Source organism: Mustela putorius, unplaced genomic scaffold (assembly GCF_011764305.1).
Source record: "Mustela putorius furo isolate JIRA1106 unplaced genomic scaffold, ASM1176430v1.1 tig00002060_pilon_pilon_pilon, whole genome shotgun sequence".
Taxonomy (NCBI): domain Eukaryota; kingdom Metazoa; phylum Chordata; class Mammalia; order Carnivora; family Mustelidae; genus Mustela; species Mustela putorius.
Window position 1 is genome coordinate 143,897 of NW_025421937.1, and position 14,212 is coordinate 158,108.

General features: G+C 37.5%; 1 protein-coding gene across 1 annotated transcript in view; it reads left to right on the forward strand.

Moving 5' to 3' along the window:
• The window catches only part of LOC123394231 (ERO1-like protein beta), a 56,873-nt gene extending 43,504 nt beyond the window's left edge, over window positions 1–13,369 (forward strand). Inside the window, exons 5-6 of the mRNA XM_045087998.1 lie at window positions 5,452–5,463; window positions 12,820–13,369. Coding sequence (XP_044943933.1) covers window positions 5,452–5,463; window positions 12,820–13,070 — 263 coding nt within the window. The 3' untranslated portion in view covers window positions 13,071–13,369. The remainder of the gene's footprint in view (window positions 1–5,451; window positions 5,464–12,819) is intronic.
• Window positions 13,370–14,212: the final 843 nt, after the last annotated feature.

Consider the following 14,212-nt stretch of genomic DNA (forward strand, 5'->3'; position numbering starts at 1 on the left):
TACAAAGTTCTGCTTAGTGTAACTAAGACTGATGGAAATAAAAGAAAACTCTGTATGTAGAAAAGTAGGAGATATGTAAAAAACATTTAAGAAAGGTAATTTTGTGCTAAATGAGATGGTTGTTTGGAAGGAAATGGCTTGGGACAAAACCTGAATACAAAGGAAAGTTGTAGAAGGTTTGTAAATGGAAATCTTCACAAAAGAAATTTTAGATATGGTCAGGACAGACTAAAAAAGAAAGAAAAACAGCCTCCAAGGTAATTTAGCACTCTCCTGACCTGCCTCCACATAGATTATACTTCCAAGTATAAGGGCCATTTGGCCTTGAGAAATTAAGGAAACAGCCCAACCTTGAGGGACTGCGAAAACACCCTGTTACCATCCTCCATTGCCTGTAACCATAGAAACTCACTCTAATCTGTAAAGAGTGAAAAGGGAGACTGATCACCTCCCATTAGCCAGAGATGCCCAGAAGGGGAGAGTATCCAACCTGTTTGAATCTGAAGAGTGCCTGACTGTGTGAATGTGTCTGTATGGCTCCACCACTTCAGCTACGGAGTCAGAGTGGGCTGCACCTTGAGTCTCGCGGGGCGTCATATGGCATAACGGTCATCTACTCCATGGAGTAGCCTGGTCTGGGGTTTATACGGACAGGCCTTAGCTAAGACGATCCTAAATTCCCATGAGGGATGGGAACAAGACAGCAGGGGAAAGATACCCCTCCTTTGTCTGCGACATCATTCATGATGGGAGGGAAACCCAGAAAACTCCTATCTTAAGACTGCACACTTAGAAGTAAAATAAAAAAAGGGAAAGACACTGGTATAAAAAGCTGGTTTTCTTTCTGTTTAAAAGGCGCAAAGTTTTCTTAGCTAATTGATCTGTTAAAAAAATGTAAATGGTTTTCTCTTTGCCTGCCTGAAAAATTCAGTTCCTATATTTTATTTTATCAGGTGTCTAACATCCCTAATTATATTTAGGCATGTGTTTTTAAACTTTCTAAGGTTTTAGCAATTGTTGACAAGATTTAAACCAGTGATAAAACTTGGGTTACATTTGGGAAAATGCTATAACTATTCTAGAGATTCTATGCACTTCCTAAAGTTTTAATGTTTTGAGAGATCATCGCTTGATATTGTAATTAAGGGAAGGTTATATGTCACAGAAATTGTAACCTGATTTTCTTGCAGCTAAATTGTAAACTCCCATGTCTCTTTAGCTCTAACCATATCTATTCTGAGTTTTTGTCATTTATAATTGTTTTAATTCTCTTGTAAAATGAGTTTTATCTTCAAGGAGATTCCTATAAAGGACTTTCGGGACAAATACAGATATTTGATATACTTGAAAATCCTAAAACTGAAATGGGTAAGAATTTCCAAAACTGACTAAAGCCGCATTCACCAGATTTAGTAATATGGAACTAAATGAACTAAAAGATTATAGTGTTGTGTCTCTTAATGTTTTGTCTTGTTTTAGACATTGCTAGTTCTCTAATGTTTGCTCTTCCAGACTAGGAATACTTTTTCTTAAGTTATCTGTAACTTACAGAGATGTAAAAGTGCTCAAGGCATTCAAATTTTCTCTCTATCTGAACCCTCTGAAACCAAAAGGTCTCAGTAAGTATTCTTTCTTCCATGGCAATCAGTCATTTGCATAAGTTCAATAAGAATCTGTTCTCCTTTAACAGGACACCATTGAGAACTGGTTATTTTACCAAGGCTTTGACTGGGATGTCATATTTGAAAAGACTCAGATATGACCATACAGTTTAAAGGAACTAAGGTTGACTTTATGAAATCTGGAGCCATAAAGCCCCTTGGGACTGTTGGCCTGATACCTTGCTTACAGAGTTCAGAGCAGCCTCACCAGGTGAGTAAAGAATGTCACTCCTTGGTAGGTGCAATCTCAAAAGAGGAACTCGCCCAAATCGACAGGTATTGCAGGCATGCCTGATGGCAAGTACAGGGGTTGGCTTCTGGCCCAGAGAGGCTACTAAAAGTTTAACCTAAAGATTCCTTATAAAAAGTTCCAGCAAAGCAGATTCTAAAAGATCTATATGATCACACTCACTGTTCTTGCTGAGCTTATGTAAATAATGGGCCAAGTTTGTCAAGACTGGACTTGTTTCACAAGTAAATTAGTCCTGATTTGGCTATCTCTGTAAATGAGGGTTATTTTAGAGAGAAAAATTGTTTTAGTAACACACCTTTATGGATGTTAAATTCTAGATTTGATTGTCTTTAAATGTTTACCTAAGCTAAACAATTTGAGATAAACTTCAGAGAAGTTGTACAATAGCTTCTTTAGTTGATCTTACTGTTTTGTGGGGATATTAGCAGACCCCACGGCACATGATGAAACAACTGGAATAATGAAATTGCCTAAAAGCCAGCATACCGCACTCCATAGGATTAACTATGGACTTGTGGAGACAATGGATGACCCCACTTTGTTTATGAGTGGATTGTATGATGCATGGGGGACTCCCCTTATCTCTTGACAAGTTTTCTCCCACTTGACAATGATCCTCTGTAATCAGGATATTGTTAAGGCTGGACCACTCAAAGGTCGTCTTATTGGTTTCATCCCTTAGTCATATTTATCCTAGAGGCCAACTCTGTTGAGGTGCAATTGCAAATAGATGCTTTAGCGAAACCTAGAACAGCAGCCCTCATAAAAGGAGCCTCAAAGCTCACTATGGGACAGTCCCTGACTGTAATGATGTCACATCAGGTCCAGATTTAAGATGCCCCTGTTAAAAATACAAATGACAGTTTACTGATGACAGTAGTTTTTGAGAAAAAAAAAATTTAAAAAGCTAGGTATTCTGTAGTGCTCACTAGCACTTTGCAGTTGCCAAAGCCTAAAAATAAACATTAACACTGACTCCAAATATGCCTTCCCGGTACTACATGCTCATGGAGCTATATGGAAGGAAAGGGGATTACTGTCAAGCCATAACTCCCCAATCAAATATGAGCCTAAGTTACAAAACCCTCCTTATCGCTATACTAAGGATGGCATATATCAAATCTGGGATACGTATCTGTGGCTTACACCCACGATTGGACGGCTCAGTCAGAAGGCAGTTTTATGCTGGGAACAAAAGAATCATACGAGTGGTACTTGGGCAAATAACACACGACATCTAGGATGGCTGTCATTAGAAATGTGTTCCCAAGTAATAGTACTCCAGGCTACTGACTGGTTTGCTACTGACTGGGCAAGGCAACCTGGCATTAGATGGCCAGCTCCAAATGGAACCCACTGGATATGTGGAACCAACCTGTGGCCCTGGCTTCCTCCAGGATGGATAGGTCGCTGTGCTTTAGGAAATTGCCTGGATTCATGGGCGCATTACTAAAACCATCACCACTCCAGCTAATCTCCCCAACTTGAAACAAAGGTGGACATGATCTGTTTTTAAATGGTATGATAACTTAGCATCCATCTTTGTTCCATCTGCGGGACTAGAGGATGTCATGTGACATGTAGAAGCCCTTAATAAATATACTACAAAGGCACTCAATGATTCACTAAATAGCATCTCCCAGCTTAATACCGAAGTGTCACAGATATGCAAGGCAGTCCTACAAAATAGGATGGCCTTAGATGTCCTGACAGCAGCCCAGGATGGCACATGTGCAATTATCAAGACAGAATGTTGTGTGTACATCCCAGACTACCACAAAAATGTCACAGGACTAATAAAGGATATGAATGCCCAGATTAAGGCTCTACAAGATCCCTCTCTCTCTTTTAGTGATTGGTTAAGTTCCTGGTTTGAAGGAGGACTATGGCCAGATCTCCTTCTCAGGCTTCTCATTTTTATCGCCTCATTAACCTTAATATGTTGCTTTGTTCAGTGTTTCTCTACTTGGTGCCGAGACTCCATTGCTGCAATGACTTCACCACGACAGACGATCCTTGTCGCGCGAGAGGACGCCTCTTCACTGTCAGCGCTGGATTCAGCTGCCTCCACCTTTCGTAACTCCCTTATACATTCCTACCCTGATCAATATTGACCCCAGTAAGTAGGGACAGCTCTACGCCCCTATTCAGCAGGAAGAAGTTACAGAAGATGAGACCTTCCACCTTCAACCACCTTAAAGATTTAAGGGTCAAAATTGTTCAGGGGGAAATGATGAGGGAGCAGGAGGCTGGCTGAGGATGGAGAAGGGGCTGATGCCTTGCACCCCCTCTCCACCCACTCCCCTTGGTAATATGTGTGACATTCCACAGGCACCTCTGACCGCCTTAAAAGAAGAATGTTGCTTTTATGCAGATCAAACTGGAGTAGTTAGAGAAACTATGGATAAACTCAGAGAAAGACTTGCTCAAAGAAAAAGGGATTTTCAGTCCCAGCAGGGATGGTTCGAAAACTGGTTCAACAGATCGCCTTAGCTTACTACTTTGTTGTCATCTATAACGGGCCCTCTCATCATTCTGTTATTAATTCTAACTTTTGGTCCTTGTGTCTTAAACAGGTTAGTACAATTCATTAAAGATCGCCTGTCTGTTGTTCAGACTATGGTCTTGACTCAGCAATACCAACTACTTAAACAAGTAGAGTCCCAAAAGGACTCAATTGAACAAAACAGATGGATATAAGATTATATCCATGATAAAGAAAAAGGGGGGAATGAAGGACCCCAGGTCAGAACTATAGTATAGCCTATAAGTTTTAACATTCTTTTTATAACCAGCTTATGCTAACTAAGAAACTGTGGCCAGCTGACCATAGATAAGGGAGTCAGCAAGCAGCATAACAGGATAACGAATTAGCAAAAATCTGTGTTTAACTCAGCTGTTTCTGGCTTCTGTATAATAATGCTTCTAATGATTTTTCATTTGCTAAGAAATGAAAAATTGCTTAAACCCTCGTTCTCTGTGTAATCAAATAAAGTTATACCCTTCCCCTGTTAAGAATTTCCCCTACTACTAAGTAAAATTGATAAGGGTTGCCTCCTGTACCAAGGCCGGAGACGTGCGGTTCAGCACGTACGCTAGCTGGAGACGTGCAGTTCAGCACGTATACAGATAAAGGTTAGAAACGTGCAATTCAACACGTACCCTCTACTGTACACTACCTGAACGGTGACTGGCCAGAATGTATGGTTGGTTTTAAAGGATTGGCTACCTATGTGTAGGCCTTACTGTAATGCTTTGAAATTACTGGCTAGAAAAGTGAGGGCTCTGATGTAATGGACTGTAAAATTCTATATTAAGGGAATCCTGAAACAGATCGGGGCTCTCAGACACTGACCCATCCCTCGCGGATTTCATGGTCAAGTGTCCCTGGGAGTCCGAGCATGCCCAAATAAAATCCTCTTGCTTATTGCATCCAGTGGTCTGTGAGTGTGTCCTTGGGTGCGGGTCCTCTAGGGTCTTTCAATCTGAACTGTGCAGGACAGTTTCTAAAATCCTGTTCGTTGTTTTCTTTGTCAGGAGAAGATGATGGTGAGTTAAAATTCTTACATTTGGGTATGCCTCAAGTGTAGAGAAAATGTTTTTAATGATCAAAATTTGATTTTTCCTCTATTTAATTCAAAAGAAAATGTTTATCCTATTTTTTCAGAAATAATTACCAACAAATGATGACAAAACGATTTTATAATGTAAATTTACCTTATGTTTAAAAAAACTATGAATTCCCTTTTGCTGAAGTGTGTCATATAGAAACCAGGATTACATTCCAACTTCCCAGTTCTCTGGCTATTATAATCTATTAAAATATGTTCTGAAGAAATGGAGAGAAGTTAAGATAGTTTTACCAGATAATTTGTCTTGTGACTTTATTTTCTTCCTGACTTTGTAATTTATAATCTGTTGTTACAATACTTAATCTGGTGAATAGTAATTTATCAACAGTTGGTTTTTCAAGGATACCAGATGAATGTTTGCCCCCAAACATCAAAATAAGTATTTCAACTGGATGTTTACTTATCTGTGTTCAGGGACACAGCGATGGGCATTGTGCAGGATAGACATATGTGTAAAACGTTACGCCTTCACTCCAGGAGCTGACAGTATGTAGCAGGAGTGATAAGCACTGTGCATGGTGACAGGAAATGCTGCACATACAGACTACATAAGCCGTAGGTGGTAGAGCTCTTCAGAGGCGGGACAGAGCCTGTCTCACTGGAGGGATCTGGAAATCTAATTACAGGAAGTGATATCTGAAATGAATTTTGAGTAATGGGACAGATATAGTCTGGTAGAATTGGATCCTGTGTGCCATGCGGAGAAAATGGCATGGCCCAAGGAGTTGGAAAGAGAAGAATCAAGCATATTTGAGGAAACCCTGTTAGAGTAGGGAGAACTTTATGTAGGGGTAGTTTAAGTTAGCAGGATGGGAGGCCAGATTATTGAGGACTTGGGGGCTCAACTTTTCCTGATAGCATTTGGGGTTTCTCGAGTAAACAAGTCAGATCATGATCAATGGCCCTTAGGAAGAGTTTGTTGAGTGAATTAGTATGTGGTGAAACATTTGTGTAGTTTTGCAAAGTGTAAAGAGTCTCAGGAAACAAAGCAATTCCTCACCATCTAATTTATCCCCTAGAATCCTTGCTCAGTCATCTATGTGTTGAGTTTTTTATGCTTTGCTTTTCTTAAAACAGAATTAGGTAACTTACAAAGTGCATGAATCATTTTGATCTGTATTGACTGCCATTTTTGTTGCTCTCAGAATAGTACTGATCTAGAAATAGATGTTTTAGCATTAATACATAGGTAAGTCAGATCCCTCATATTCTAGTCATCGACTTTTCTGAAAAATTATCTTGAAAATTAAGGGATTTTAAAAATATTCCTTGAAATTTAGTAGTCTTAGATAATTGAGGAAATACACATAGCTTTACTACTCAGGGAAAAAATGGAATAATTACTAATTTGATTTTTGTATTATAATTCAATTTGTTTTTTCTAGAATTTTTAAGGAGAGGAGTTCTATGGTTGTTATCAAAAGCAAATTTAAGATTTTTAACCTTCCATACTTAAGGATATTTAATCTTTCTAATGAATAAGATTTATATAATATTTTGACTGAAATGTTTCTTAGAATTTTTGTTCAGTTAAATGTCATTTATAAGAAAATTGTCCAAAATTACTCAGAATTCTTCAGGGCTTTATTTCCTAGAACCATATCCCTATTTTTCTACTTCACATGAAGCAGTGGCCACTTCTGGAGATACTCCTTAGTTTGTTATAGGAAATATTTTATATACTTAATTTATTCTAATTTATAAATGACTATTTAAAATATTTTAACCCAAATCTGTGTGTGGGGGGGGGGGTTAGTTTTTTGTTTGTTTGTTTTTAAAGGAGAATCATTCTACACATGGCTGGAAGGTAAACTTATATGTCTGCATTTTAAATTTATTGGATTCTTGTTAAAAATGTATGGATTAATTTAATATATTTTTGTAAGTTCAGGATTCATTACCTAGACAACTAATTGTAACAGAGCTTGAAAGAGAATCATATATTTTAAGTTACAGTATTTTAGGATATAGTGGCTTAAAAATTTTGAGACTGTTGCTCAGCCAAGAATAATCAGCATTAGGGAAATACACAGGACAGATACTGTCCTCAGGTTTTTGTAACTGGCTTCTCAGTGTTGTTTTGATTCTGTATGAAAATTAATTCTGTATATACCACTCATCCACACTGCTTTCTAGTAACCATTATGCAAACGTACTTTGTAAACAGAGGCCTTCTTTTTAGAAGGAAGATATATATAAGTGATATATATATTACATATATATAAATATTTATATTTATAAATATATATTAATATAAATATATAAATAAGATATATATAAGTTATATGTTACATATATAATATATATATTATATATGTTACATATATATAACTTATATAAATCTACATATTACATATATCTAACTTATATATATCTTATTTATGCATTTATATATAATTTATGTATTTTATATAATTATTTATATAATTTATATATACATATATATATGAAATTGAGGGAAGTAAATTAGGTTTCAGCAGATTTTAAACAATGTTTACACATGTTAATATAGCCTAAACTTGTCTAATTAAAGGATAAAGCAATATAGATCCCAGTAGATACTTTGAATTCTTATGTTTTCTAGTGTTGAAAATACGAATGCTATCAATGGAAAGCTGAAACTTTCTAGGATTTTAATAGCTTTGTTAAAAAACTGGATTTGTGATGCTTTTTAAAAATTTACCAAATTGCCATTCATTTATGAAAACAAAAGTTAAAAAATATTAATGAAAGATAAGCAAGTTGAATGGAGATCATAACCTTATAGGAACTCTACAGAGTAAAACTAAGTACTCAATTCTATTTTATGTTTGCTAATTGGTGATGACAACTTGTGAACATAATTTCTCTTTGTTTTTAATGAAGTGTCTACATATATTGGCCATTTTTAAGGTGAATTTTTTTTTAAAGATTTTATTTATTTATTTGACAGAGAACACAAGTAGACAGAGGCAGGCAGATAGAGAGGAAGGGAAGCAGGCCCCCTGATGAGCAGAGAGCCCGATGCGGGACTCGATCCCAGGACCCCGAGATCATGACCTGAGCCGAAGGCGGTGGCTCAACCCACTGAGCCACCCAGGTGCCCCTAGGTGAATGTTTTTTATATGCCACTAATACTAGGAGTGATATTGATAAATGGCCCATGGGGAAGATGATTTTTAACTTTGTTTCATTAGCTGTCTTGTAAAGACACAAATTGTGAAAAGTAGTATTTAGGTTAAAAGAGGTGGTAAGAGATTCTGAATATTGATAGTGGAAGATGGAAGTGTAATGTATGGGCAATAATGAATTCTAGGGTATTCTGTATTAACCTCTTTTGTGCTATCCTACTGATGGGAACCTCTGAATATTGATATATGGTTTCAGAGAATACTCCTATTTTTATAGGCAACTGACTCAACTTTTCTGAGATTGTTTCCTCATCTGGGCCATGAAACTGACAATTGCCAACCATCTTACTTACACAGTGTCCAAATGTCATATAATCTTATTACAGTAAATCTAGCCCTTTTGTGAGAGAAAAAATTATAGTCAATGTCTTATAAATCACTTGATGAAGGTAAATTTGAATGAAATTAAATCCAAAAGAAAGAGACCCACTCTCTAAATTGGATAGTTGAGCTTGCTCTGTATTGTTAGAAATAGAAGCTGATATAAAGAACTTCTGAAACTCAACACCTGAAAAGCAAAGAATCAAGTCAGAAAATGGGCAGAAGACATCAAAAGACACTTCCCTCCAAAGAAGACATACAGGTGGCTAACAGACACATGAAAAAAATATTCAATATCATTAGCCATCAGGGAAATTCAAATCAAAACCGTACTGAGATACCACCATGCACCAGATGGAATGGCAAAAATTAACAAGGTAGGAAAAAACAGATGTTGGAGAGGATGTGGAGAAAGGGGAACCCTCTTCCACTGTTGGTGGGAATGCAAGTTGGTGCAGCCACTTTGGCAAATAGTATGGAGGTTCCTCAAAAAGTTAAAAATAGAGCCACCCTTTGACCCAACAATTGCACTACTGGGTGTTTACACCAAAGACACAGATGTAGTGCAAAGAAGGGGCACATGGACCCCAATGTTTCATACAACAGTGTCCATAATAGCCAAAACTGTAGAAGGAGCCGAGATGCCCTTCGGCACATGAATGGATAAAGATGATATGGTTCATATAAACAAAGGAATATTACTCAGCCATCAGAAAGGATGAGCATTTGCATCAATATGGATGGAACTGGAGGGGATTATACCAAGTAAAACAAGTCAGACAGAGAAAGACAATTTTATGTGGTTTCACACATCTGTAGAACATAAGGAATAGCACGGAGGACATTAGGGGAAGGGAGGGAAAACTGAAGGGGGCAGGAATCAGAGGAGGAGATGAGAGATTATGGACTCTGGGAAATGATCTGAGGGTTTCAGAGGGGGAGGGTAGAGATTTGGGTGCCCTCCTGATGGGTGATAGGAGGGTGTGTGTTGTGATGAGCACTGAGTGTTACGCAAACAATGGATCATGGAACACTACATCAGAAACCAGTGATGTATTATATGGTGACTAACAAACATAATAACAAAATAATATTAGTCAGGAAAAGAAAGAAATAGAAGCTGGTAAATTTTTACTTTGTAAATAAGTCCTTGCAGATGTTACTTAACACTCATCCAGGAATTTCAACCAGTAAACAATGTACATTGACAGTTATATCTGAGCAGAATTGTATCAGATGGAGTGCAGGAGTATGATGGAAAATTATTTTACATAGCCTTACCGTGTTGCATACTCCATTATTTAACACTTCCGCCAGGACTTCTGTGGTTGGAACTGCATCATGCAGGGAAAAGCTGTCCAGCATTTTCCTGCCAATTGTATTGTGGGTCTTATTTGTACACTCAATTGGCACCATTTTGCTTGAAGTTACTGAATTTTCAGTTTACCAAAGTATCTTTCTACTCCTCACTCTCACTTATCCATCCCCATTTTGAGTACAGAGCTTTGAGGGCTTTACCAAGGAGAATGGCCTCCTGGTTTACGCTCTTATTCTAAGCATATGAATCTTCACAAGCTTTACTTTGTCTGTTTTTCCTTCTCTGGTCATCTTAGGTGTAAGCACTACTTAGAAAGGTAGGTTAGAAGGAAGAGAAAGTGAACTTCAGATTATTTTGATGTTTGGTAACAGATTTGACTGAAAGTTTTACTAGAAGAAAAGTCAGTAACTAATGTTTTATCTAACTTGTTCATGATGGTTGTATCCCTTGCTACCCTGAACATTCAAAATTGCCCATATACTTCTATTTTATTTTAAAGATTTTATTTATTTATTTGGCAGAGAGAGATCACAAGTAGGCAGAGAGGCTGGCAAAGAGAAAGGAGGAAGCAGGCTCCCTGTTGAGCAGAGCCTGATGTGCGGCTTCATCCCAGGACCTTGGGACCATGACCTGAGCCAAAGGCAGAGGCTTTAACCCACTGAGCCACCCAGGCACCCCTTCCCATATACTTTTAGAAGAAGCTGCAAAAAAGAACTTAATTTTTACTTTTTGGTCCCCATTTGTAAAGATGGGAATATTCTAGCAAGAATTCTGAATTAGAGAATGAAATCTCAAAAGAATTATTTTTTCCTGTGAGAAAATACTTGCTTTAGAGACATATAGGGTAGAACATAGAGTAAATTGAAGATCTAAAAGATCTTGGGAAAAAATGCAAAGTAAACCACATATATACTCTTACATTTCAAAAATCCCTCAGCTTATAAATGAGGCTATTTCTTAGTTCCTTCCCACTATTGAAACCCATTTTCCTCAGGAGTAGTTTAAAAAATGACATAAGCCAAAAAATGCTTTTGGTTGGTAAGGGAAGGAAAGAGCCAATTGCTTTGAATTTAGTGGATTCTTAAAACTTAGGTCTTTGCATTTTTCTTTATTTAAAAAATTATCTATAAAGAACTGTTTTTCTAGAGTTTTTTTTTCTCTTTTATTATGGTAAAATATATATAATGTTAAATTTATGATCTTAACCATCTTAAATTTAGTGGTGTTAAGTATATTTACAATGCATATTAATCTTATAATAAGAAAAAATCTTTTTTAAAATTGAGGCAGAGGTAGGATAGGAGAGTGGAATTATCTTGACCTCCATTTGAGCAGAAGGCTTAAGAAATCTACATAAAAGAATTTTCCATCATATTCCATCACTCCATCTGATATGGTTCTGTTCACATGGTAGATAGTCAGCATATATTGTTTATTAGTTAAAGTTCCTAGATGACTCTTCTCCAGGTTTGAGCTCCTTGCAAGTGGACCATACAGTTACATAGACCTGGAGAATTCTAGGGCAGAGGATTAGTAAGACACAGTAAAGAATCTGGAGGAAGAGGAGAAATGGAATGCAGTCTCTTCTTCCACCACGATCCAGTAGATTCACAGAAAGAACATCTCTAGGGAAGGGAATGGGAGAAACAGCCATTGTTAAGCCAAAGCAGTGACTTTGAATTACATTTGCTTTAGTTTAGCCAAACCCATGAAAAATCTGTGTTCTTGCCTTCTAGGTAGCGTGGGAGCTTGCCAGGTACATCCATAATGCTTTGACCTCCAGAGCCCCACATTTTCTGCCTTATTCTGCATGAATTAATCATAGTCATAATTCCATTCTAAAGTCAGAATCTTATTTTATCTTCTAGGGAGAGCATCTTGATCAAATAATTTTATATTATTCCTTGATTATTTTTAATGTCCTTGAACCTTAACTTTAAAAATAAGCGTGTGTACTGAATCTTCTTGATTCAGTATTTCTGTTATCTAAATGGATGTGATTTCTTTTTTTTTTTAAACTTTTTTTTTTATTTGTCAGAGAGAGAGGGAGAGCGAGCACAGGCGGACAGAATGGCAGACAGAGGCAGAGGGAGAAGCAGGCTCCCTGCCAAGCAAGGAGCCCGATGTGGGACTCGATCTCAGGACGCTGGGATCATGACCTGAGCCGAAGGCAGCGGCTTAACCCACTGAGCCACCCAGGCGTCCCTGGATGTGATTTCTTTTTCAATATTTTTCATAATAGGTTTGTGCCTGGAGAAGAGAGTCTTCTATAAAATCATATCTGGACTTCATGCTAGTATCAATTTACATCTGTGTGCAAATTATCTTTTGGAATGTAATCACGTTTTTATCTACAAACCTTGCCTTCCATTAGTGTAAAAATTCTTGGAGGGGTTATATATATTCTCTAGAGAAAAAAATCCTATTTATTAAAGCTGTATTTTGTATTTCATTTTCTCTTTAGAAACCTGGGGTAAACCTAGCTGGGGACCTAATATTAAGGAATTTAAACGCTGCTTTGACCCTGTGGAAACTAAGGGAGAAGGTCCAAGAAGGCTTAAGAATCTATACTTCTTATACTTAATTGAGCTTCGCGCTTTATCAAAGGTGGCCCCGTATTTTGAATGCTCAATTGTAGATCTTTACACTGGAAATGTAGAAGAAGATGCTGACACAAAAATGCTTCTACTGAATATCTTCCAAGATACAAAGTAAGAATTGGGTATCCGTGATCTGAAATTCTGCACTCCGAATAGGAATGAGGTAATGCTTGAAATAAAACCGAAACTGACTCTGGAAAGTTAGGAAGAGGGAAAGTTAGAACTGAGAAGGATCGTGGTCAGTAGACCAGGAGAACAGCCTAGTCACACTTCAGAGTCGGCTCTATTTTCAAACAGAACTTTGAGTTTTATGTAGTATCAAAGTTTAATGCTATTTTATTTTATTTTGAAGATTTATTTATCTTAGAACAAGTGAGGGGAAGGGATGTCAGCAGATGAGAGGGAAAGAGAAAGAAAGAGAATCTTAAGCAGACTCTAGGCAGATTGCAGAGCCTGACTTGGGACTCAATCCCACAACCCTTAGATCATGACCTGAGCCAAAACCAAGAACAGGATTCTTAACTGACTGTGCCATCCAGGTGCCCCAAAGCTTAATGTGATTTTAATGGGTTTTTTTATTTTTTTATTTTTTTTTAAAAATTTAACTTTTTCTTTCATGTTCCAAGATTCATTGACCCTTTATGCCACCACGGCACACCCAGTGCTCCATGCAATACATGCCCTCCATAATGCACCACCCACCATCAGGATCACCCACCACCACCACCACCCTCCTCTCCAAAACCCTCAGTTGCTGTTTAAATTCAGATGGTGCTATCCACATGAAAGTAGATACCTAAGAGAACATTAGCTTTACCTTATAGAATATATCTCTTCTTGAAAGATGCTCTCTATAGAATTTCAGTTCACTGGTTGTTAAAATGAGCATGAACCAAAGTTGGATTAAGAAGTGTCTGAGAGGGTTTGAAATGGCAGGGGGGTGATCGAGTCCCACATCGGGTTGGGGTACCAAGGGTAAAAAAAAAAAAAAAAAGAAAAACAACAAAAAGAAGGCTGCTGGGTATTATAGAAAAAAACGGATTGCATGGAGCACTGGGTGTGGTGGGGAAAAAATAATGAATACTGGAGCACTTTTTCTGAAAATAAATCAATTAAAATAAATAAAATAAATAGATAAATAGATAAATAAATAAAAGAAGTGTTTAGAGATGCCTGGGTGGCTCAGTTGGTTAGGCATGGTCCCAATGCTGGGTCCTTGGGTCCTGGGGATTGAGTCTGGCGTCGGGCTCCCTTCTT